The sequence below is a fragment of the Ochotona curzoniae genome, unplaced genomic scaffold (genome assembly GCF_017591425.1).
Source record: "Ochotona curzoniae isolate NIBS_2020 unplaced genomic scaffold, NIBS_Ocur_1.0 patch356, whole genome shotgun sequence".
NCBI classification, from domain to species: Eukaryota; Metazoa; Chordata; class Mammalia; order Lagomorpha; family Ochotonidae; genus Ochotona; species Ochotona curzoniae.
In genome coordinates, this window is record NW_024466924.1 from 802,988 (window position 1) to 827,169 (window position 24,182).

The following is a 24,182-nucleotide window of genomic DNA, read 5'->3' on the forward strand; positions in this document are numbered from 1 at the left end:
GTCTACTGGCATTAGATATGTAAAGAACTTTCCATAAAAATCCGCAAACACAGGAACTGGAGAGCTCCTACAAAGCTGAACACATGCAGGTTTCCGCAGGGTGGTACACCCAGAGAGCACACATGCTCCAAGCCCCCTTGTCCCGCCCTGCCCTATGTACCTTCCCATCTGTCACATCTGGAATACTTTCTTTCCTTCTTTCCTTCCTTCCCTCCTTCCTCCTTCCTTCCTTCCTTTCTTCCTCCCTCCCTCTCTCCCTACTTCCTCCCTCCCTCTCTCCTCCCTTCCTCCCATCCTCTCTCTCTCTTAAGATTTATTTTTATTGGAAAGGCTGATTTACAGAGAGAAGGAGAGTCAGAGAAAAGATCTTCCATTGCTAGCTCACATCCCAAGTGACCACAATGGCCAGAACCAGGCCAGTCTGAAGCCAGGTTCCCATGTGGGTGCAGGGTCCCAAGGCTTTGGGCCGTCCTCTTGCTCTCCCAGGACACAAGTAGGGAGGTGGATGGGAAGCGGGACCGCCATGATTAGAACCAGTGCCCATATGGGATCCCGGTGCGTTCAAGGCGAGGAGGATGTTAGCTGTTAGGCCAGCGAGCTGGGCCCCCTAGTAGGTATTTACAGTTTTTCTGTTTTTGTGATCTACCCCTTTACCTCCGCTACCCATCTCCTGTTACTAATTTGTAAGAACATTTACAGTTCTTGCAAACCCTCCTCAAAAACTTATGCTCAGTTTAAAAATACTTGAAACTTGCTAAAATATAACTATTTCATATAATGTCATACTTCAGTGGTGAGTTTAAGACAACCAGATCAAACCAACCCTAATCAACGGACTGATGTAAACCAATGAAATAACCGACGGTCACGGGTTGTTAGTAAAAAGGTTTGCATTAACACACGGAGTTTTGGGGCTGGCTTTATAGTGCTGATTAAGCTACCACTGGTTTTAATTTTTTCCTTTGATTTTAAGATTTATTTATTTCAAAGTTAGACTTAGAGAAAGCCAAACACACACAGATGTGGGCAATTGCTTCCGGGGCTCTGCGTGCTACCTGGTGAGAGCGGCTTAGAGTGCACCTGCCTATGGTGTGAGGCACAGCTTCCAGGCCTAACTGTGGAGCTGACCTCCAATGAGAACAGGAGGTCTAGGGGAATATGCATGGTATATGACCTCTGACCTGACCAGAAGGTCAAGGGAGATACACATGCTTTCTGGCCAATTACTCTTTGTTGCGGGGGCGGGGTAGCGAGACTGCCAGAAGATGCTCTCCGGCCCTTCTTTTCCTTAACCTTTAAAACCCTGGAATTTGTGTTGAATAAATGGACATTCCTCACCAGCTTGTCCCCGGTGGTTCTTATAGTCAAACAACACCATCGCCTCACCTTGGTGACATGAGGGCCTGCTGGAAGGCTTAAACCGAAAGACACAAATACACACACATGGAAAGTAAGAGTAAGAATCTTCCTTCTATTGTTTCAATCCACAAATGGCTGCAACCACCAACACTGGACCATGCTGGAGTCAGGAGCTTCTACCAGGTTGCCCATGTGAGTAGCAGAGACCCAAATGGTTAGGCCATTTTCCAGTACTTTCCAGGGCTATTAGCAGGAAGATGGCTCAGAAGGCGAAAAGTTGGAACAGGTGGCAGCTTCAGATGCTATGCTGCAATGTCTGCCCCTTAAGCTGCTCCTGGTGATACAAGCATCATAGGAGTGCTGGGCAAATCCTGGGTGCTCCCTGTTCATATGCCTGTGAAGACAGTAGAAGATGGCTCAGGTACCTGGGCTCCTTCCATTCAAGCAAGAAGATTCCAGATGGAGTTCCAGACTCCAGGTTCCTAGGTCAGGTTGTGGTGGTATTTGGAGAGCAAAATCAGGAAATGAAAATATTTCATAATCCCAGAGCCTATGAAACTGTGTCACATAATGCAATGTAATTAATTTTATATATATATGTGAAAATCTTTCATATAAGTAGCACAAATTCTCTAAAGAACAAACAAAACCAGGGTCCGGCTCAAGTCATCGCCTTGAACGCACCAGGATCCCATATAGGTGCTGGTTCTAATCCCGGCAAGGCCACTTCCCATTCAGCTCCCTGTTTGTGACCTGGGAAAACAGTTGAGGATGGCCCAAGGCTTTGGTACCCTGCACCCGTGTGGGAGACCTGGAGGAAGTTCTTGGCTCCTTGTTTCAGATCAGCTCAGCTCTGGCCGTTACAGCCACTTGGGGAGTGAATCAGTAGATAGAAAATCTTCCTTTCTGTCTCTCCTCCTCTCTGTACATCTGACTTTCCAGTAAAATTCAATAAGTCTTAAAAAAAAAAAATCTGGAGCTTCTCTTTCCTGAACGGATGTGAGGAGGACATACCTGGATTCAAAGGGATCCTGCTTCTCCAGGGGTCGGACCCTTTTCTTCATCACGGCCAATTTAGTCAAGTCCACGTACTTTGTCTCCCCGTTGCTGTAAGTAAACTCTAGGACACTATTCCATTCTCCCTGCACTCTGCAGACCACAGTGTTGGTGAGATTGTGCTTTACTTCAGCTGTAACCCTACAAACAGGCAGAACAGAAAGACCATTTTCATGAGGAGGCAGCATGTTTATTTAGCAGGATTCTAAAGATGCAAGAACACGTGGTGTGAACTGAATTAACTCAGTGTCAACCTGTCAGAGTTGGACTCTTTATATATATATATATATCATTATAGCTTCCTAGATATTTTTTTCAAGGGATAACAATTACTAGCTATCAAATTGGAGACCTGATTACCTTAAATTATTATTTTTTTTTAATAAAAGACTTACTTTTAATGGAAAGGCAGATCTACAGAGAAGGGGAGACAGAGACTGATCTTCCACTTGCTGGTTCACCCCACCCTGAAATGGCTTTAATGGCCACAGCTGAGCCAATCAGAAGCTTCCTCAGGATCTCCGTGGGGGCTCATTGCTCCAGATCATCCCCACCACTCTCCACACCACAGGTAGGGAGTAGGATTGTAACTGGAGCAGCTGGAACATGAACTGACACCCACATGGGATGTCAATGACTGCATGTGGAGGACCAGCCAGTTGAGACGTTGCACCAGCCTAATCTTTAAGATGCTTTCCATAGGGTGTGGTGTGACGTCTCAATTGGCTAACCTTCCCCCTGCAAGCACTGGCATCCCATATGGGTACTGGTTCGCGTGCTGGTCCTGGCTGCCCCATTTCCCTTCACATCCTTGCTTATGGCCTGAAGCCTTGGAACCATGCATCCATGTGGGAGACCCAGAAGAAGCTGCTGGCTGCTGGCTTGGAATCAACTCAGTTATGGCCATTGCAGCCACTTGGGGAATGAACCAGCAAAGGGAAATCTTTCACTCTGTCTTTGCTTCTCTCTGTAAATCTGCTTTTCTGATAAAAATAAATGAATCTAAAAAAGCCCCAACCAAACAAAAAACAAAAACACAAATGCTTTCCACAAAGCCAGCATAAAGATTATATTAAAGCATTAAAAATATAAATATTTGCGTGGTTTTAAAAATATTTATTTATTTTATTTGAAAATCAGAATTAGAGAGAGAGGGAGAGACAGAGACAGAAATCTTTCACCTGCTGGTTCACTGCCCAAATGATTGCAATGGCCAGAGCTTGGCTGATCAGAAGCTGAGAGCCAAGATTTTCTTTCAGGTCTCAATAAGTATACAAGGGCCCAAGGACTTGTAGCATCCTCACCTATTTTCCCAGGCCATAAGCAGGGAACTAGATTGCAGGGGATTAACTGGGATTTACCCAGTGCCCATGTGGTATGCTGGTGCTGTAGGCAGAAGATTAGCCTGTTTTATAAGTAGTCTAAAAATGGCACAATATTGGGCCCAGCGCAGCAGCTCAGGGGCTGAAGTCCTAGTCTTGCACAAGCCAAGAGCCCATATGGGCACCAGTTCTAATCCTGGCAGCCTCACTTCCCATCCAGCTCCCTGCTTCTGGCCTAGGAAAGCAGTCGATGACGGCCCAAAGCTTTGTGACCCTGTACCCACATGGGAGACCCAAAAGAAGCTCCTGGCTCTTGGCTTCGGATTGGCTCAACTCCAACCTTTGTAGCCTCTTAGGGAGTGAATCATCAGGCAGAAGATCTTCTCTGTCTCTCCTCCTCTCTGTATATCTGACTTTTCCAATAAAAATAAATAAATCCTTAGAAACGATACAATATTTAGTATAATTAACTTTTTGCCTAAAACTAGTCTTGGAGAAGATATTGTGGTGCAGTGGGTAAAGCTGCTGCTTGTGATGCTGGCATTCCATACAGATGCTAGTTCATGTCCTCACTGTTCCACTTTCACTCCAGCTCCCTGATAATGTATTTGGGGAAAGCAGCAGAAAATGGCCCAATTGTTTGAGCCCCTGTCACTCACAGAGGAGACCAGATGAAGCTCCTGGCTCCTAATTTTGGCTTGACTCAGTTGTGGACATTGTGGCCAGCAATGTCCACATTAGAAATTGTGAACCAGCAATGAATGGTATCTTTTCCTACCCTCTCTAGAACTGTGATCTTAAAAAAAAAAAAAAATTCAGACTTGTATTTTTTTTTCATTTTACTTTATTTATTTATTTGTTTATTTTTGATAGCCTTACTTAGTTACTTCGGGTTGGACTTGTATGTCAAATGAAGTATTTCATGTTCACTGTGGGATACGGGTAATGGTGGTGTCAGACCAGGTAAAGATTCAAAACTGAAGGAATAGCAGTCAAAGTTTACAGTGTAATCAGTGTGTTAGCGATAGGAACTCCTCAGGATTCAATGAGTATTCCAAAAGACCAGAGCCTAACACAGCATTAGGAAATTTCTGTAAGGCATCAGAAAGAACAGCTCAGCAATTCTCCTTTAACAGAAATTCTTTCTTGTTCCACAACTCAAGTTTATGGAGATGAGATGGGACAAGTGTCTGTTTGAGATTGCAAGAAAGGAAAATAAAAAAGTCTCTTGATCAAATTCACAACATTTGAACTGGACAGATTTTATTTCAATAAAAGACACAAAAATACAGATTTCCTAGACACTGTCTCCATAGTTATTTGGGATGCTAGAAAACCACCGGAGAGATCAACGCACCTCTCAATAGCAAGGCTTGCATTGACTCAAACTGAAGACTTTCTCTGCTTTGGTTTTCACTAGTGGTATTTATAAGAACAGCTGCCTGAAGGGTGATGGCACTTCACACAGAACTTTTGAAGAAGGCCCTCAACGCCACACTGAAAGGATACATGCAACAAATTCCTTTGGAATTCGGTGCCAGGAAAAGAGTCTGTCTCTGGAAAAAGTGATTGGGTCCCTTTATCAGATATGGGGAAGCACAGGGAGTGTCATGTTTCTTTTTTTTACTTTAACAGATATGCCAGAACCACACTGCCATTCTCAGGCACAGCAACCATCAATTCTAGTTTCACATCTGCTTTCTCTACTTTGTGGTTACTGTGACAGATTTCATCTGAATTATTCTACATCAGTGTTTTTTTAAAGTCTTATAAATGCTTTTCAAAAACAGTACCCTGGGTTCTGATAAGTGAAAGCTTCTTGAAGGTACAGCCTTATTTCTATGTATCACCAGCATGCAGAAAAATACCACACACACACAAAACCATCCTGTAACCTAGATACACCGCCCACACAGTGTACATAAACATCTGAAAGTGACTGTGGAAACTGGGACAGGAGATGGATCAGTAAATGGAGAGTAGTTCAGTAGGGTCATTTGGCTGGATCACTGATAGTTGTGGAAAACAAGGGAGTAAGGAAAGACAGGTGGAATATAAGTGCAGGCAGCAGATAATGTGTCTGCTCCAATTGCAGGTACAGTAAAAAACCAGGTTATGCCTGAGGAGAAAGGCATAAAAAGAGACCTGAGGTAGGACGGTACTTAAAACAGTTTATGGAAAAACAGAAATAAAGGATAGATTTACTTGTTCTTTTGAAATCTTTGCATAGCATGATATGCATTTTTGCATGAACCTTCATATGCAGACTTTGAAAAATTTTCTACTTCAAAGCAAATTTATTAACTTTATTTTTCTTAAACTTTTTAAAAAGTAATTTTTAAAATTAAAAAAGAAAAGACATTAACAGTAAGGTTTATTCCTCATGTTAATCTTCTAAATAAGAAATCGGATTAAACCATTGGCTTTCAAAGGAGATCAGAATAGAAAAGGTGAGGAACTTTGGCTTCACTTGAAATTATGTTTCCCACCTTTGAGAATGAGTGCGTATGACTATGAGGATACAAAGGAGACAGCAAGATATGTTAGAGAAAAAAAATTAGATACATCCATGTGATAGGAAAACATAATGAGCGTGGTCTTACAGGTAAATAAAGGACAGGGAGGGATAAAAAAAAGCCAATTTAAGTAAGAAATTCAAACAATCCAGCAAATACAGTGACTGAATACATTTTTAAAAGTTTACTATCTGAAATGATAAGGCATTCTAAATATGAAAACTAGACATAAAAGCCAGGAAGGCCTTTGGCACACTTGTTTTTCGATGGTGCCTTAGAAACTCAAATCACAGGGGTAGGCCACGTGTGGGTCTTCTGAAGGACAGCCCTAGCTGAGCCACTGGCCAGCAGCCAAGATCAACTGCCTTCCACAGGGCAAGCTATCTTGGATATACAGGACGGAGCCCTTAGATGGCTGAAGCCCAGCCAACATCTGACTACAACTACACAGAAAACAACAAGTGAGTTTTTGTTTAATATTCACTAATTTATCTATTTGTAAGGCAGATATACACACACACGCACACAGAGTAAGATCCTTCATTTGCTATTTGACTCCCCAAACAGCTGAAATGGCCACAGCTAGGCCATTGAAGCCAGAAACATGGAACTCCTTCTGGATGTTCCATATGGATTGCAGGGTCCAAAATATCTGGGACATTTTATGCTGCTTTTTCAGGCATATTAGCAGGGAACTGGAAAAGAAGTGGAGCATCCAAAACTTGAACTGGCACTCATATAGGATACCAGTGTTTGTGGTGGTGTCTTAACCACCAACCACACCAAAAACATTTTAAAGATGTTTATTCCTGTAGTAGTTAACCAGGATACCAAAAACTGGGCACCAAGAAGAAAACATTTTTGAACAACATTGGAACAAATCAGTATTTATACATTATGGATATGGATAAATATTTTTAGAAAAGAACTGACAGGGCATGCACCGGGATCCCATATGGGCACTACTTCATGATCCGGCAGCCTTGCTTCCCATCCTGCTCCCTGCTTGTGGCCTGGGAAACCACATGAGGATGGCCTACAATTTGTGACCCTTGCACCTGCACAGGAGAGTTAGAAGAAGCGCCTGGCTCGCAGCTTCAAACCAGTCCAGCTCCGGCTATCACGGCCATTTAGGGAGTAAGCCAGAGAATGGAATATTTCTCTCTTTGTTTATTTTGCTTGAAAGTCAGACATACTGAGAGACAATGTCACTGAATCTTTTTTTTTTTTTTTAGATTGTCAATGGTTTGCTGCTTTTTTTTTTTTAAAGAGTTATTTTATTTTTATTGGAAAGGCGGATATACAGAGAGGAGGAGAGACAGAGAGGAAGATCTTCCATCTGATGATTCACTCCCCAAGTGAGCACAACCGCCAATGCTATGCTGATCTGAAGCCAGGAACCTCTTCCGGGTCTCCCACACGGGTGCAGGGTCCCAAAGCTTTGGGTTGTCCTCAACTGCTTTGCCGGGCCACAGGCAGGGAGCTGGATGGGAAGCGGGGCTGCCAGGATTAGAACAGGTGCCCATATGGGATCCAGGGCGTTCAAGGCGAGGACCTTAACCACTGTGCCACTGCACTGGGCCCAATAGTTTGCTTCTTAAATGCCCACAACAGGGCCTGGCATGGTAGCTTAGCAGCTAGATTCCTTGCCTTGCATACACCACGATCCCATATAGGTGTTGGTCCATGTCCTGGCTGCTGCACTTCCCACCCAGCTCCCTGCTTGTGGCCTGGAAAGCAGCAAAGGATGGCCTAAAGTCTTGGGACCCTGCACCCGTGTGGGAAATCGGAGGAGGCTCCTGACTTTAGCTTGGCTCAGTTCTGGCCGTTGCAGCCACTGGGGAGTGAGCCCACAGATGGAAAATCTTTTTCTCTGTTTCTCCTCCTCTCTGTAAATTTGATTTTCCAATAGAAATAAATAAATCTTAAAACAAACAAACAAACAAACAATGCCCACAGCAGCCAGAACTGGGCTAGGCTGAAGCCAGAAATTCAGCACTCGATTCCTGTGTGAGTCGTGAGGATCCAAGTCGTTGAGCTGTCACCTGCTCCCTCCCAAGATGCATATTAAAATGACTCCAAGTGAAGGAACCAAGACCCAAACCAGCCACTCTGGCTGTGGCGTTCCAAGTGGCGCCTTAATCACTGCAATAGGTGACCTGCCTTAGAAGATAAAATGTATTAAACAAACAAAAATATCCACAAATAAAAATCCAATCCCATTTGGGTTAAAAAATAAAGAAAAAAGCAGACAGAATACAGAGTTATAACACAGGATTAGATTGTAAGAATAAGGGCCAGACTGCATTAAAATGTTCTTACCGGTGCAGCTTGCCTCCATAAAATGGCTTCGTGTGAAAAGTGATACTGGCTGAATAGCCAGATTTTACACAGTTGACACTGACTTTGCCGCCCAATTCCACCCAAGGAACGGTTAGAATTGACCGAGCATAAGCACAAGGCAGGGAAAATGTATACTCTTCTCCATGCTCCAACAGACTGAGGACACCTGAACATGGAAACATGAAAAGGGGTTAACATCTTTTTAAAGATACAGTCACAAAAACAAAAATTTTAAAAATCTATTTTTCCTGGGCCCAACGCCGTGGCCTAGAAAGCTAAAGTCCTCGCCTTCAACGCGCCGGGATCCCATATGGACACTAGTTCTAATTCTGACGCCCCACTTCCCATCCAGCTCCCTGCTTGTGGCCTGGGAAAGCAGTCGAGGAAGGCCCAAAGCCTTGGGACCCTGCACCCGCGTGGGAGACCCGGAAGAAGTTCCTGGATTCTGGCTTCGGATCGGCATAGCATTGGCCGTTGCGCTCACTTGGGGAGTGAATCATCAGACGGGAGAAATTCCCCTCTGTCTCTCCTCCTCTCTGTATATCTGACTTTCCAATAAAAAATCTTTAAAGAAAAAAAAAATTACCTACTGTCATTTCTATTCATGCCAGGTAGTTCATAGCTTTCAAAAATCCTTTGTCCGAGCCTACACAGTGGCACAGCAGGCTCATCCTCAACCCTGCTGCACCAGCATCCTGTATCAGTTGTTCCGTTTCTGATCTAGCTCCCTGCTTATGGACTGGGAAAGCAAAGGAGAATGACTCGAATCCCTGGGACCCTGCACTCACATAGAAGACGTGGAAGAGACTCCTAGCTCCTGCCTTCCGATCCACTCAGCTCTGGCTGTTGCAGCCATTTGAGGAGTGAATCAGAGGATGGAAGATCCTTCTCTCTGTCTCTCCTTTCTGTAAATCTGCATGACTCACAGATGATGCTACAATTACCCCATGGCACTTGATGGCCTGGGAAAGCAGTTGAGGACGGCCCAAGGCTTTGGGACCCTGCACCCGCGTGGGAGACCCAGAGGAGGTTCCTGGTTTCCAGCTTCTGATCGGCGCAGTACCAGCCATTGTGGTCACCTGGGGAGTCCATCATCAGATGGAAGATCTTCCTCTCTGTCTCTCCTTTTCTCTGTACATCTGACTTTGTAATAAAAAAATAAATAAATCTTTTTTAAAAAATCTATTTTTCCTAACTAGCACATTAATATCATTATTTTGCTTAGCTTTCAATTAGGATGTGACTGATTTCATTATTAAATACATTCAACATTTTCCTGTAACAGTGAGGTGGGGTTACTTTTCCGGGACTTTGCTACCTTTTCAGGTCATGGGTTCAGCAAATGTTACAGTGAAAAGAGTCCAAGGGCTCCTGATAATGCTTCTAAAACTAAAATGAAGACTTAATCTAAGACAGCATAACAGAAAAGGTGCTTTTCATTCCAGTAGCAGTATACTAAAGAAAAAAATGCACTTCTATCATAGAAACTATAATCATAGTAATAGCTTTGTTGCTAAAGTTATTGAATTATTTAAAGTAAAGCTTCAAGAGTTACAAGTCTAAGTTGTGGTTTCCAATTATCTGAAGGGGTATGTCATGCTACATTAACGATAATTAAAAACATACAAAAAGAGGATTGCAATAATCAGTAATCAATGAGATAATCCAAAGACACTGATCTATACAACTAATCCTTTATTACATGTGCTGAATTAGATGTGTATTACTAGCCTGAACTCTTCTTCAAAAAATATTTTATTTTTATCTGAAAGGCAATTTTAGAGAGAAATAGAGAATGTGGGAGGAAGGTGGAACAAGAGAGAGACAAAAAAGCTTCCATCCGTAGGTTCACTCCCCAGATAGCTGTAAAAGGCAGGGCTGAGCCAATCCAAAGCTGGGAGCTTCTTCATTGCTTTCCTAAGCCATAAGCATCCTCCATTGCTTTCCTAAGCCATAAGCATGGAGCTGAGTCAGAAGTGGGGCAGTCACTAGAATCAGCATCCATAAGGTGCCACAGGCAGAGACTTGGCCTACTATACACCACAGTGCTAGCCCTTTGTCTGAACTCAGGATACTGCTCTATTAAGTACTTTCAAAAAAGTTTTAAAATTCATTTGAAAGGCAGAATTACGGAAAGAGAAGGAGAGAAAGAAGGGGAAGATAAAGGGGATGGAGGAGAGAGCAGGCAAGAGAGAGGGGGAAAGGGAGAGAGGAAGCTAGCTTTTATCCGTTGGCTCAATCCCCAAATGGCTGCAACGAACAGGACTGGTCCAGATTGAAACCAAGGGACAGGAGTTTCATCTGGGCCTCCCATGAGGGTGGCAGTGGCTCAAGCACTGGATCAATTCTTCATTGCTTACCCAGGTACATTAATAGGGAACTAGATCGGAAGTGGAGCAGCTAAGACACAATGCTGGCCTCAAATGTTTTGTTTTGTTTTATTTTTTAAACTAATAACATATGAGAACTTTTTTGATGTTTTCCAAGATGCAATTAACTTGAACTACTATTTGGAAATTACTCAGACAAATCACAATGGAGGGCCCGACGCCATGGCCTAGAAAGCTAAAGTCCTCGCCTTCAACGTGCCTGTATCCCATATGGGCACCAATTCTAATCCTGGTGCCCCACTTCCCTTCCAGCTCCCTGCTTGTGGCCTGGGAAAGCAGTCGAGGAAGGCCCAAAGCCTTGGGACGCTGCACCCGTGTGGGAGACCCGGAAGAAGTTCCTGGATCCTGGCTTCGGATCGGCATAGCATTGGCCGTTGCACTCACTTGGGGAGTGAATCATCGGACAGAAGAAATTCCCCTCTGTCTCTCCTCCTCTCTGTATATCTGACTTTCCAATAAATAAATTTTTTAAAAAAAAATCACAATGGAACTTAAAAATGGAGGATGTAGCAAAGGAGGGTGAATTTTTTTGTTTTCTTCACAGCTACAATAACACAATCTAAACACATTAGAGGAATAAGCTTAATCATAACATAGTTATTATGTTCCAAGTTTATACACAGAGCAGTTTTTTGTATACGAGTTTTTCTTCTGTGAGAGTGGAGAACAGGTGGCCAACAGGCTGTGTTAGGTCCATGAAATCAACTGTCCTGGGCTCTGCCAAGGCAACCACAGGTAAGACATGAAATTCATTAACTCTAAGGCAGGCTATTTTTTATTTTAAAGATTTATTTACTTTTATTGGAAAGGCAGAGTTATAGTGAAGGAGCAACAGAGAGAAATTTTCCATCTGTTGATTCACTCTCAAATAGCTACAATTGCTAGAGCTGAGCCAGTCCAAAGCCAGGAGCCAGGAGTTTCTTCCAGGTCTCCCAAGTGGGTGCAAGGGCTCAAAGCCTTGTGTCAGCCTCCGTTGCCTTTCCAGGACATTAGCAGGGAGCTGGATCAGAAGTGGAGCTTCTGGGACTCAAACTGGCACACATATGAGATGGTAACACTGCAAGCACAGGCTGCATGGTGCTGGAGCACACAGCAGGCTAATTTTAAAGCTGATAATCTTGTATGGCTTATGAATGATGTTATGAATGTTCAAATGGTCCTTTGTAGAAATAAAGATTTCCCATCTCTGCTGTCAAATTAATACAATGAGGCTTTTTTATTCTCTACAGTTTGCTAACTCTTCTATGATGATTTCTGATGTGGAGGTATGTGTTTGCATTTTACATTCTTGGCCCCAAGACACAGCATTTTCTAAAACTATTTTTCACAAAAAAAATAAAAATAAAAATAAAAGAAAAAAAAATAAAACTATTTTTCACAACTTTTGATGATAAAAAGTTGGGCAATGCATTTTAAAAATATTCCATGAGACTGCAAATAAAATGTAAGAATGAAACTTACATCTTTTGATTTAATTATTGCTTTTAGCTCTCATTTTACTCCTGTGAAATAGTCTCTATTTTTTACTTGTTGAATATTATGGTTAGTGGAATATTAAGCCTGTGATATACAATATTGAAGTCGTGTATTGTAAAAATTAACAGGAAAAAAGAGAAAGAAAGAAGAGGGGATTGTAGGAATGGCAGAAGTACGGTTATCTTCTTAGAACTGTATCTATAAGGGGCTGGTGCTACAACACAGCCTGCTAATCCCCTGCCTGAGATGCCAGCATCCCATATGGGCACTGATTCAAGTCCTGGCTATTTCATTTCTGACCCAGCTCCCAGCTTATGACCTGAGAAAGCAGTAGAGGGATGGCCCAGGGCCTTGGGTTCCTGTATCCACATGGAATACCCAGAAGTTCGTAGCTTCTAGCTTGGACAGGCCCACCTCTGGCTGACGCAATTATTTGAGGAGTGAGCCAGGGAATGGAAAATATCTATCTCTTTCTCTGCCACTTTGCCTTTCCAATAAAATACATAAATCTCTAAAAAACTGTATCTATGAAGTCTATTAAGCCTATTCTCTTTATATTAATAACAGTTCTATAAAAAAGGACATTCTACATAATAGCTGATAAAGGAATATGTGACAGGCAGTGGTTATCTACAAGACATTTTCTGATGTAGGATTTTTCTTAGCAACAGATATTTACAATCTTAAAGTTCAAAATAGAGGGAAATGACTAAATAACAGACTGCAAATACATTTCACATACTGTTAAACTGTCAGTAAAATGGCTTTACCAATGACATGGGAAATGAACAGAGCAATAAACAAGAATTAATCCTACTTTTATACAGTATGAATGTATATGCAATGAAGAAACATAAAATTCTAGCTAAAATTACTCATCTCTGCATGAAGGGATTTTATTTTCTCTTTTATACTTTTTTTGGCTTTCTAAATTTTCAGAGATAAAAATATTTTAGACAGCAGGAAAAAAAGCCACACTTTAAATTTGCATCAGTTCATAGACACGCTAGCTGGACTCTCCAGCATGCTGCCTGGAACATTGTAGGTTCCAACACAGCAGTACTGACATGACATGCCACACTTAGAGTTAATATCGATTTAGCTCCCTCAAATTTAAGATTCTGCTTTAGTATTAATTAAAAACTGGAGAACAATTTTTCTACTTACCTTCTCCAACCATGGTCACGCCTATGGACATGCCTAAGAATTTGCTCTTAGTCCAGACATGAGCATTTACACACATCTTCCTCTCTACACATTCTGCATAAAAACCCGAGACTGGTGGGTGATGGGAGACTTGCTCGGCAACAAATCTGACCGTGTAGCAGTCCGAGCCCACCTGGCTCACAGGCTCGTCTGGCGGCAGAGTGTGACTGGGGGCTGCCTGAGCAGAAGCGCCGCTGGAGGTGACCCCACTTCTTGGCATCCTCCAGGAGCAGTGGAACGTCTCTCCGATGATGGGATTGTACGGTTTCTTAGCGATGGCTCCCTTCCGGCCTTCATGAAATGAGGTAAGGTAGTACTCCACAAAGCGAATCATTCTGTCTTCAGCAGTGGCTCCATTGGTGATGGCTATGAACATGTCAGGATGAGACATAAAGTCTGCATACATTTCCAGCAAGGATCGTTTCTCCAGTATAAACGTAGGAAGCACCACCTAAAATAGCAATAACAGAAATCAGTAACAGAGTAAATGTAACCCATATTTTGGACAAGTTTTATTTTTCCCTTAATATGTATTTCAAAGGCAGAGTGATGCACAGAGGTAGATACATACTACTTGTAATCCTAATCTGCACGAGGTTAGCAAACATCAAGGTCACTGTAACACCAAACAATCACTCATATGACTTACTCATCTTAACAATATCACAACAGTCTCCTCTCAATCAATATAAAAATATTTTACAACAGAAATAATACCTATTTCAAATATTGGAGCTAGAAAAAAAGATGGCAGGTTAATGAAATCCTTTGTTAATTTCTAAAATGTCTGCTTCTTAGCAGGCTTTCAATTCAGTCCATTCACTTTAAAATCCTCTAATAAAACAGAACAAAAATAAACATGTTCTTGACTTTTAAATAAAGGGAAAATGCATTCTACTTGTTACATTTTCAAGTGAATGAGAAACAAGTTTCTACTCAATACTTTCACTATCTTCAAATGACCCCGTAAAATTCCATTTGAATCAGACTCTCTATAATCAACTTCAAAGTTGCACATTAATGCAAAATTGTGTCAGTAGTAATTTAAAGCAGATAATCTCACAGAAATTAAATCTGTCTTATATGGGTTATGAAGCTGCTTCCTTTTAAAATTAACATCACGGAAATCAGATGCAAATGGGAGAGTGCTGACATTATGGTGTACCAGCTTAAGTTGTTGTCTGTGATGCCAGCATGCCATATGAGCACTGGTTGTTCCACTTCCATTCCAACTCCCTGTTAATGTTCTTGAGAAAGCAATGGAGGGGATCAGGTATCTGGGCCCCTGAACCCAATCAGAGACCTATAAGAAGCTTGTAGTTGTGACCTGGCCGAACCCTAGCCATTGTGGCCATTTGGGGAGTGAACCAGTGGGTAGAAGATCTCTCTCTCTCTGTTTATTCCTCTCTTCTGAAGAAAAGGGTGTAATCTTAGGAAAGCATGAGAGATATTAACACTTGCACTGTACGCGTCCTTGCTGATAGTGAATGTTTTACACAGCTATGTGGGCAAAGCTCTCTCTTGTAGCTACTTTAGTTTTTTAGTTTTTATTTTATAAAAACGGCACAGGGATCCAATTAGCTAATCTTCCACCTGCAAGCACTGGGCTCTCATATGGGCACCTGTTCATGTCCTAGCTATTTCACTTCACATCCAGCAGTGCAGGCTGGCTCAAATTAATGGGCTTTGCACCCGTGTGGGAGACCCGGAAGCAGCTCTGGGTCCTGGCTTCAGATCAGCTCAACTCCGGCTCTCGCAGCCATTTGGGAAGTGAGCCAAAGGATGGAAGATCTTTCTCTGTCTCTTCTTCTCTCCGTGTAAGTCTGCCTTTTCAATAGAAATAAATAAATGCTAAAAAAAACACAATGATACAACTTAGGATATACAAATCTCACATTGGAGTGTTTAAGTTACATGGTTTAGTCTCAGGTCTTTCTATAAGTCTGCCATTCCAATAAAAATAAATCTTAAAAAAAAAAAATACCACTTAGGGGCCTGGCACAGTAGCTCAGTGGCTAAAGCCCTTGCCTTGCATGTGCTGGGATCCGATATAGGTGCCAGTTCATATGCTGGCTCTCCTGCTTCCCATCCAGCTCCCAGCTTGTGGTTTGGGAAAGCAGTCAAGGATGGCTCAAAGCTTTGGGACCCTGCATCTGGATGGGAGACCTGGAAGAGGTTCCGGGCTTCAGATCGGCTCAGCCGCAGCCATTGTGGCTACTTGGGGAGTGAATCAACGACGGAAGATCTTCCTTTCTATCTCTCTTCCTCTCTGTATATCTGACTTTCCAATACCAATAAAAACAAAAAAAGAAGAAAATAAATCTTTAAAATATAATTAAAAATTTACAAAAATACCACTTAAGATATCCAAATCCCATACTGGAGTGCCTAAGTAACATGGTCTAGTCCCAGGACCTGCTCTTGACTCCAGCTTCTGGCTGACACACACTCTCCTTAAAGTAAGCAGGTGATGGCTCAAGTATCTGGTTCTTACCACCTAAATGGGAGATCTGAATTGATTTCTGTCCTTCAGGCCTTAGTCTGGCTCAACTCTAGCTTTGCAGGCATTTAGGAAGTAAACTTGTGCATGAGAAATCTCTCTTTCCCTTTCAAGTAAATTAAATTTAAAAAAGAATAAATCTCCTGATAGCATTAGTGGTAATGGCTACAGTCCTGATGTACCAATCTTACAGCCAGCTCATCGCATTACTTACTCTTGTTAAGTCCATGCCCAGCTTGAGCTGGGACAAAAGATGTAGAATAACACTTCGTTGTTCTTCCACAGCTCCCAGGTCATCTTCCTTGTTGTCACCTGTATCCTCTATCTCATCATCAGCATTTATCTCCTCAGGTTCCTTGATGCAGAACAAAGCAAAAGTCTAGTGTCATAAGTATGCATTAATGTACAAGAATAAAAGCATTAACATTAGACTTACAGACATTCGTTTCAGGCCTTGATGGATAAGATTGGGGAAAAGTCCTCTGTAAATATGAGGGTCTACAAAAAGTTTATGGAAAATACATATTATAGAAAAACTGCCTAGATCCAAAGCTTTTTTAAGCACCAAAACACACTTCCTTTGCCAAGGAGTAAACAGCCTTCAATGAAGCCATTATGGCTAACACTGAATATATTGCGGTTCTGTTATATAAATCACAAACACAGATACTTTATGAAAATTGGAGTTCTCAGAATGTCTCCCCTGAATGTATGGGTTATCATCAACTGTAAGTCAAGTCCAAGTTGCTGTTGCTTCTTTTAAAGTTTTATTTTATTTTATACGAGAGTGACACAGAAAGGGAGAAACACTCCCCATATGGTTACAATGGCTAGGGTTGGGCTAGGCCAAAGTCAGGAGTCTGGAATTCCATCCAGGTCTCACACATGGGAGTCCAAGCACTTAGACCTTTTCCCAGCCATGTTAGCAGAAAGTTGGATGGGAAGTGAATCAGCCAGGACTCAAACCAAGGCTCTAATTTGGAGTGTTGACAATGCACGGTAGGAACTTAACTTGCTATGCTGTAACAGTGGACCAAGTTCAAGCTGTTTCAGAAAAAAAAATTGGGGGGATAAGGAGGGTGGCGCCGTGGCTCAACAGGCTAGTTTCACCCTGCGGAACCAGCATCACATATGGGCACCAGTTCGTGTCCCAGCTGCTCCACTTCTGATCCAGTTCTCCTCTAATGGCCTGGGAAAGCAGCAGAAGGTCACCCCAAAGCCTTGGGACCCTGCGCCCACATGGGAGACCCGGAAAAAGCTCCTGGTTCCTGGCTTCAGATCAGCTCAGCTCTCGCCACTGTGGTTGTTGTAACCATTTGGAGAGTGAACCAGTGGATGGAAGCTCTTTCTCCCTATCTCTCCCTCCTCTCTCTTTAAATCTGCCTTTTCAATAAAAACAAATATATTTTTAAAATAAAAATAAATCTTCAAATAAAAGTAAGTAAATCTTTACTTGAGTAACTCTTGGTATTATGATAGGTTTTTAAGTTATGAGGACTTTAAGAAGAAAAATTTTTTAAAAGATTTATTTTACTTTTATTTGAAAGGTAGAGGTACAGAGTGAGAAGAAGAGACAAAGAGAGATCTACCATCCTCTGGTTCATTCCCCAAATGGCTGCAAGAGCTGGAGTTGGGTCAGTCTGAATCTGGGAGCTTCTTCTGGGTCCCCTCTGTGGGAACAGAGGCTCACGTCCCTGAGCCATGCTCTGTTGCTTTCCCAGGCACATTAGCAGGATGACCCAAAGCATGTCACCCATATAGGATACAAGTGCTGCACGCAGAGGATTAACCTACTACAGTGCCAGTCACAAGGAAATTATTGTTAATATCTCTTTGTCTTTAATATCCCCATAATCAAATCAAATAAGACTATACAAGAAAAAACAATCTTAACCAGTTTAAAAAAATTAAAAATTCTGTGTTTTTTCCCAAAAATATTAAAAACAAAGTATAAAACAGAGACAGAATTAAAGGATAAAATGTCTCTGATCATTCTCTGCTTAAGGAAATCTCTTATCATCTTACATTCTGTTAAGTCAAAATTCCAACTCAGGGCCAGCAGTGTGGTGTAATGGCTAAAGCCTACACCCGTAATGCTGGCATCCCTTGCAGGTGCTAGTTCATGTCCTGACCTCTCCACTTCTGACCCTGCCCCTGCTAATGGTTCTTTAAATAAATAAATAAATAAACACATGTATCAAAATTATTTTAGAAATGTACAAATAACCATAAACTGTGCAATACTATGGACTCAATGAATCTATCTGAGGGCATAACCTAAGTAAATAATCAATGGGAGGAGAGGAGGAAAAAACAGAATCAATAGGATAATATGTTATACATAATTACAAAAATAATACAGACACTCAACAAAAGTATATTAACACAACAGCCTATTTCAGCTCTTACAATCTTAATTGCATAGGTCAAAACAATCTAGAAAAATGTTTGTAACAGAATCAAGTTAAAGAACTTATGAAACTACATAATTATGACTGTAAAAATGACACACATGAACTGAAAGACCAAAAATTAATACGACATAATCTACAATAGTAGACCTATAAAGAGAATACTTTTTAAGTTATGAGAAACATGGAATAATACTTAATAAAAAATATTAAATGTGAGTGCACATGTTAATTTTTTAATGTAGCAATATTTGAAACTGGTTTTCTAAAGTGCTCATTGTCCAAAAGACCAAAGACTAAACTCTAAGCCTAGAGACTTCATTGTAGCCATCTAGTAAAACACTCTTAAGATAAAAGGGATGAGAATGTAAATAACTACTATGCAAAAATCTTGTGAGGAAAAGTATTTTCCAGAAAAAGAGATTTGCAAATTTCAAATTCTAGAATACATTTTTATGATGGAAAAGTAGATCAGAATTTAAAAGTACATGATTTGATCTGGAAAACACAACATACATGTGTTTAAGAAAAGACTTCTTCCAAAGGGAAAGCAGTTCACAGCAGAACATCATGAGCAGGTGCAAGAGGGCAGCTCTGTGGCTACGCTGGCCTGCATGCCTGAACGGCCCTTTACAGCAACTCCTGATACTTTACAGAGACGACATTTCCACACCCCTTACCCTTGATGGGAGTCCAGGTTCTGCAACAGACTGCTCCTCCGGGACTGCCACTGGCTTACTCTGCTCGGCTGCAAAGGGCTGCTCAGCTCCATTTTTATAGTGGTTTGATAAAGGTATCTTTGGTTCCAACCACTCGATTGTCGTTCCTGAGGTAAGAGAAAATTTTTGCTGAAACTGGCTCATAATCTGGGAAGTTTAGCAGATGTCGGTTTTATTAAAGAATTTCGTTTTGTGTCTAAAAGACTACAAGCAATTTAGTTTAAGAGACTCTGTCAGGCAGTCACTTGTATCTCATTAGCATGAGCACCGTGATTGGGTACTTTAGAACACAGCAACTTGCAACCGGAAATTAGACACTATTTAAAAGAAACCAACCCTGAACAGGAGGACAGAATTCACTTCTTGAGCAAAGATGTGAGTCATAACATGTATTTCCAATCTCACAGCTGATTTTCTGTCCTCTCTATATGAATTCTGTTGCTCAATGATCAAAAAGTACACAATTAGGTTGTAAGGGGTCACAGCTATAAGAGGTGGCCAAGGCTAACAGTCAGAAAAACTTGCTTCAGGTTGGGACTGAACCATATTCCCAGCAGCAATTTCTAGTCTATCAAAAATAATCCGTTGGATCCAATTAAGAATTGCAAATCACAAAAAGCTCCATCTAACTTTTAAACTGCAATACTCTTCTACTGAATAAATAATAGCTGACCTAGTAAAAGGCAGTGGCCACATTTAAAGAGCTGTCATCTTCCCAGTTAATGACTCAAACATCTCTTGTTACCCTCAACTAGTTTAACAAAGTGGATTCTATGCCTAATCAATAATAGAAAATGTTCCATTTGATTTCAGGGGCTGATCTAGGTTTCACAGAAGCTAAACTATACAGAGCTGTAATACAGCATGTTCAGACCATGGCAGCAGCAATTTCAAAACAAAACCACTGACTTCGGTAGTTGTTATATAATAAGAGACCAGACTTCAGTAGAGGAATACATTATAAAGTATACACAAGGCTTCTAGAACAGCCTGACTTGTTCAGTCTCACTTGGCAGTGGGGGTGGAAATCTGCCATGTACGAAATACCTTGGATAAGTTTTGGTGATCGTTTTAAAATTCTAAGGATATTAAAACTTTTTGTTCTCACTTTAAATTATTGATTTTTAACATCAATACCCAAATACCTTACTTCTAAATATAAAACACAAATAAATCCTAAGCTTAAAAGATCTGTTTCAAGAGAGCAATCAACTGACTGGAAATTGAACAAAAGTAAGTGTGTTTTAAGTTTTTATTTACTTGAATGAGCAACTGAGAAAGACAGGCGCAGATCTTCCATATGCTGCTTTACTCCTTGAATGCACACAAAAGCTTAGGCCAGGCAGGAGCCAAGAGCCAGCAACTCCTTTTGAATCTCCCAGAAGCATGGCAGCAACAGAGAACTTGCTGCCTCTCCTAGTGCTCATTAGCAGAGAGCCGGATCAGAAATTCCCAGGTATCCTGACCTGGGATTTGACTTCCCAAGTGGCACCTTATTCTGCTACACAATACCTGCCTCACAATAACCTCTTTAAACTAATTATCTGCTTTCAAGTTCCCTCTAAGTCAATAACCCCTACTGAGTCTTTAGATAACACTTTGGGGGGGGGGGGCTGGTGCAGTGGCCTAATGATTAAAGTCCTCACCTTGAACACACTGGGATCCCATATGGGCGCCAGTTCTAATCCCAGCAGCTCCACTTCCCATCCAGCTCCCTGCTTGTGGCCTGGGAAAGCAGTTGAGGACGGCCCAAAGCCTTGGGACCCTGCACCTGCGTGGGAAACCTGGAGGAAGTTCCTGGCTTCTGGCTTCAGATCAGCGCAGCACCAGCTGTTGTGGTCACTTGGGGAATGAATCATCTGATGGAGGATCGTTCTCTCTGTCTCTCCTCCTCTCTGTATATCTGATTTTGCAATAAAAATAAATAAAATCTTTAAAAAAAGATTTTATGAGACTAATTTGAATTAAGACTTCATTTTCTTCTTAAAATTTAAATGGAAAAGTAATTAAGTTTTTCTCTTTGTAGCTAGATTTTCATTTTCAAATTATCTAATAATATATTTTAAACATCCAATTTGGAAAAATATACAACCTATACTGAGAGATACCAATGCTAGTTAACACTGCCAAATAACTACAAATCCGTGTTTCGAAAAAGTGACATGGTAAACAACTTTAATATTAAACATTTCTGTCAAGTTTACACTGTGCTTTACTTTCATAATTAAAAAAATAAAATTTGCATTATACATGTTTCTGTAATTATGAGGTAAACACTTAAGAACAAGATCATGGAGAGGAGCCTGGCACCTGTTGGTTTGGAACCCTGAGTTCATATCTCGGCTCCACTGCAGATTCTTTTTTTTAAAGATTTATTTTTATTATTTTTTCATTGGAAAGGCGGATATACAGAGAGAGGAGAGAGAGAGAGAGGAATATCTTCCGTCCGATGATTCACTCCCCAAGTGAGCGCAACGGGCCGATACTATGCCGATCCGAAGCCAGAGCCTCTTCCGGTCTCCCGCACGTTGCAGGTTCCCAAAGCTTTGGGCCGTCCTCCACTGCTTTCCCAACAAGCAGGGAGCTGGAAGGGAAGCGGGGCTGCCGGGATTAGAACCGGCGCCCATATGGGATCCCGGGGTTGCAAGGCGAGGACTTAACCACTTGCGCCACCGCGCCGGGCCCTCCACTGCAGATTCTAACTTTGTGCTGATGTCCACTTTGGGAGGCAGCACGTGATGGCCCATGTCACTGGGTCTCGGCCATTCCAGTGTGAGACCCCCACTGAGTTCCAGGCTCCTAGATTCAGTCAGGTCCAGCCATAGCTGTTGTAGGCACTTGGGGAGAAACCAGAAAATCAGAAATCTCTCTATGTTTCTTCCTTATCCTTTGCTCTCTTTCTCCTTGCCTTTCAAATAAATGTATCTACCACATTGTTATTTGGCGTACTTTAAAAAGAAATAAGCAATGTAACATATAAATAAAGCTTTAGAATCAACCCAAATTTTGTAACTCAGAACAATTCATCCATCACTTCTTGGTCTTTCGGCTAAGATTAAGTATAGAACAATTCATCCAATGTTCAGTCTCAGGAAAAAGTAAAATACATCTGGTTCCCTCAAAGGAACATAATGCAGCCAACAAAAAGTATGTTTGCCAAAAGCAAGTCATAAATTAGAAGGTACTGTTTTAAGAGTTAGAAGGAGAGAGGGAGAGTCAGAGAAAGATCTTCCATCACTGGCTCATTCCCAAAATGGTTGGAGCTTGGCTGGTTTGAAGCTGGGAGTTGGCTCCCAAGTGGGTACAGGAACTCAAGGCTTTAGGCCACCCTCAACTGATTTCCCAGGCCATCAGCAGGCCATCAGAGGTGGAGCAGCCAGCATTTGAATCGATGCCCATATGGGATCCATCATTGCAGGCAGAGAGTTAGCTTGCACCATGTCAGTCTTAATGACTGGTCTATTTAACGATGTCCCTAACTGTCCCTCTGGTTGCCAATGGCTTGAAATCTTGAATTTAGGCACACATGAGGATAGGATTCATATTATATCCACTTGACTACAGAAAAAATTTCTTGCTCAGAGATTCACTGTCTTTCAAAAATATCTTCCTTTCACAAAATAAAAGGAATTAATTGGAAACGATAACAAAAAGAATAGTTGTGAAACACTAAGTTACCATTATGAATACAATGTGTTAATCTTATGCATCTCACCCATGGAAAGACTAATCTTTAAAAAATTATTTTTTTAATCTTTATTTGAAATGTAGAATTGCAGAGACAGACCTTCCATCCATCCACTGGTTCATTCCCAAAATAACCAGAACTGTTAGCCAGATCAGAGCTGATTCAACGTCAGAAGCCAGAAGCTTCCTCTGGGACTCCCACATGGATAAAGGGGCACAAAGACTTAGACTATCCTCCATTGCTTTCCAGGCCATAGGCAGAGAGCTGGATCAGAAGTGGAGCAGCTGGGACACAAACTGGCACTTATATGGACACCGGAGCCACAAGCAGTTTTAACCTGTCACTCCTCAACAATGGCCTCAGAAGGATTCACTTTTGTATTCTAACACGATAACATTCTTTTTCCCCAGAACAATTTCATTTCAATAATAGGTGCTTTCAAATACCAGATAAATACATTTTTTTTTTTATCACAATGTTTCTACTCTAGTTATGGATAAATCATACCAACAATTTCAACAGGAATACATGAGATGGGGTTTTAAGATCAATTTTGACATGTGGAATTTGAAGTCTAAAGGAATATTCAAAATCATTTTAGATTCAAAGAACATAACTAGCAAGAATTTGTCCAATATGTGTGATAATTAGAAACCAGAAGACTCCCTGTTTTTCTTAACTTTTTTGCAGCTGGAATTGACAAGTCTAGGCCTTCCTATGTTTGAGTCCTCAACATCACGCCCTACCTTTTAACTTACCTGAAGGTAACGAGCCCTTCTGATGGGATGCATGCTGCAACTGGAGAATATGAAAGCAGTCATTTAAGCAGTTCATAGTTGCCATGGAAGTAGCTTTGAGCATTAAGAGATCCTGGTCCAAGGAACTAAGATGGCCAGAAGTAGGAAGGCATTCAATTCGTCTAATTAAGTCTCTTTGTTGTCCTTCAGCATGAGACATCATCTAAGGAAAACAACAGTTGCGTGGGTCCCACTCATAACTTACATATACATGTACACATTTCATTGCCAATTAACATAACATTCAACTTCTGGGCTAATTAAAAATGAATATTTTAAAGTTTTTTGAGAAACAGTGAGAGGAAGGCAGACAAATGGGCAGAGCATACTTCTATCTGCTGGTTCACTTCCCAAATGCCCACATTGGCCAGGTAGAAAACAGGAACCAGGAACTATCAG

The 24,182-nt window shown here is 41.5% G+C and overlaps 1 protein-coding gene across 1 annotated transcript in view; it reads right to left on the reverse strand.

Moving 5' to 3' along the window:
* LOC121167255 (oxysterol-binding protein-related protein 11) overlaps window positions 1-24,182 on the reverse strand; it is a 65,990-nt gene that overhangs the window by 6,464 nt on the left and 35,344 nt on the right. Inside the window, exons 6-11 of the mRNA XM_040996678.1 lie at window positions 23,745-23,946; window positions 19,260-19,405; window positions 16,383-16,523; window positions 13,630-14,119; window positions 8,576-8,762; window positions 2,374-2,556 (exon numbers count right to left, since the gene is read on the reverse strand). Coding sequence (XP_040852612.1) covers window positions 2,374-2,556; window positions 8,576-8,762; window positions 13,630-14,119; window positions 16,383-16,523; window positions 19,260-19,405; window positions 23,745-23,946 — 1,349 coding nt within the window. The remainder of the gene's footprint in view (window positions 1-2,373; window positions 2,557-8,575; window positions 8,763-13,629; window positions 14,120-16,382; window positions 16,524-19,259; window positions 19,406-23,744; window positions 23,947-24,182) is intronic.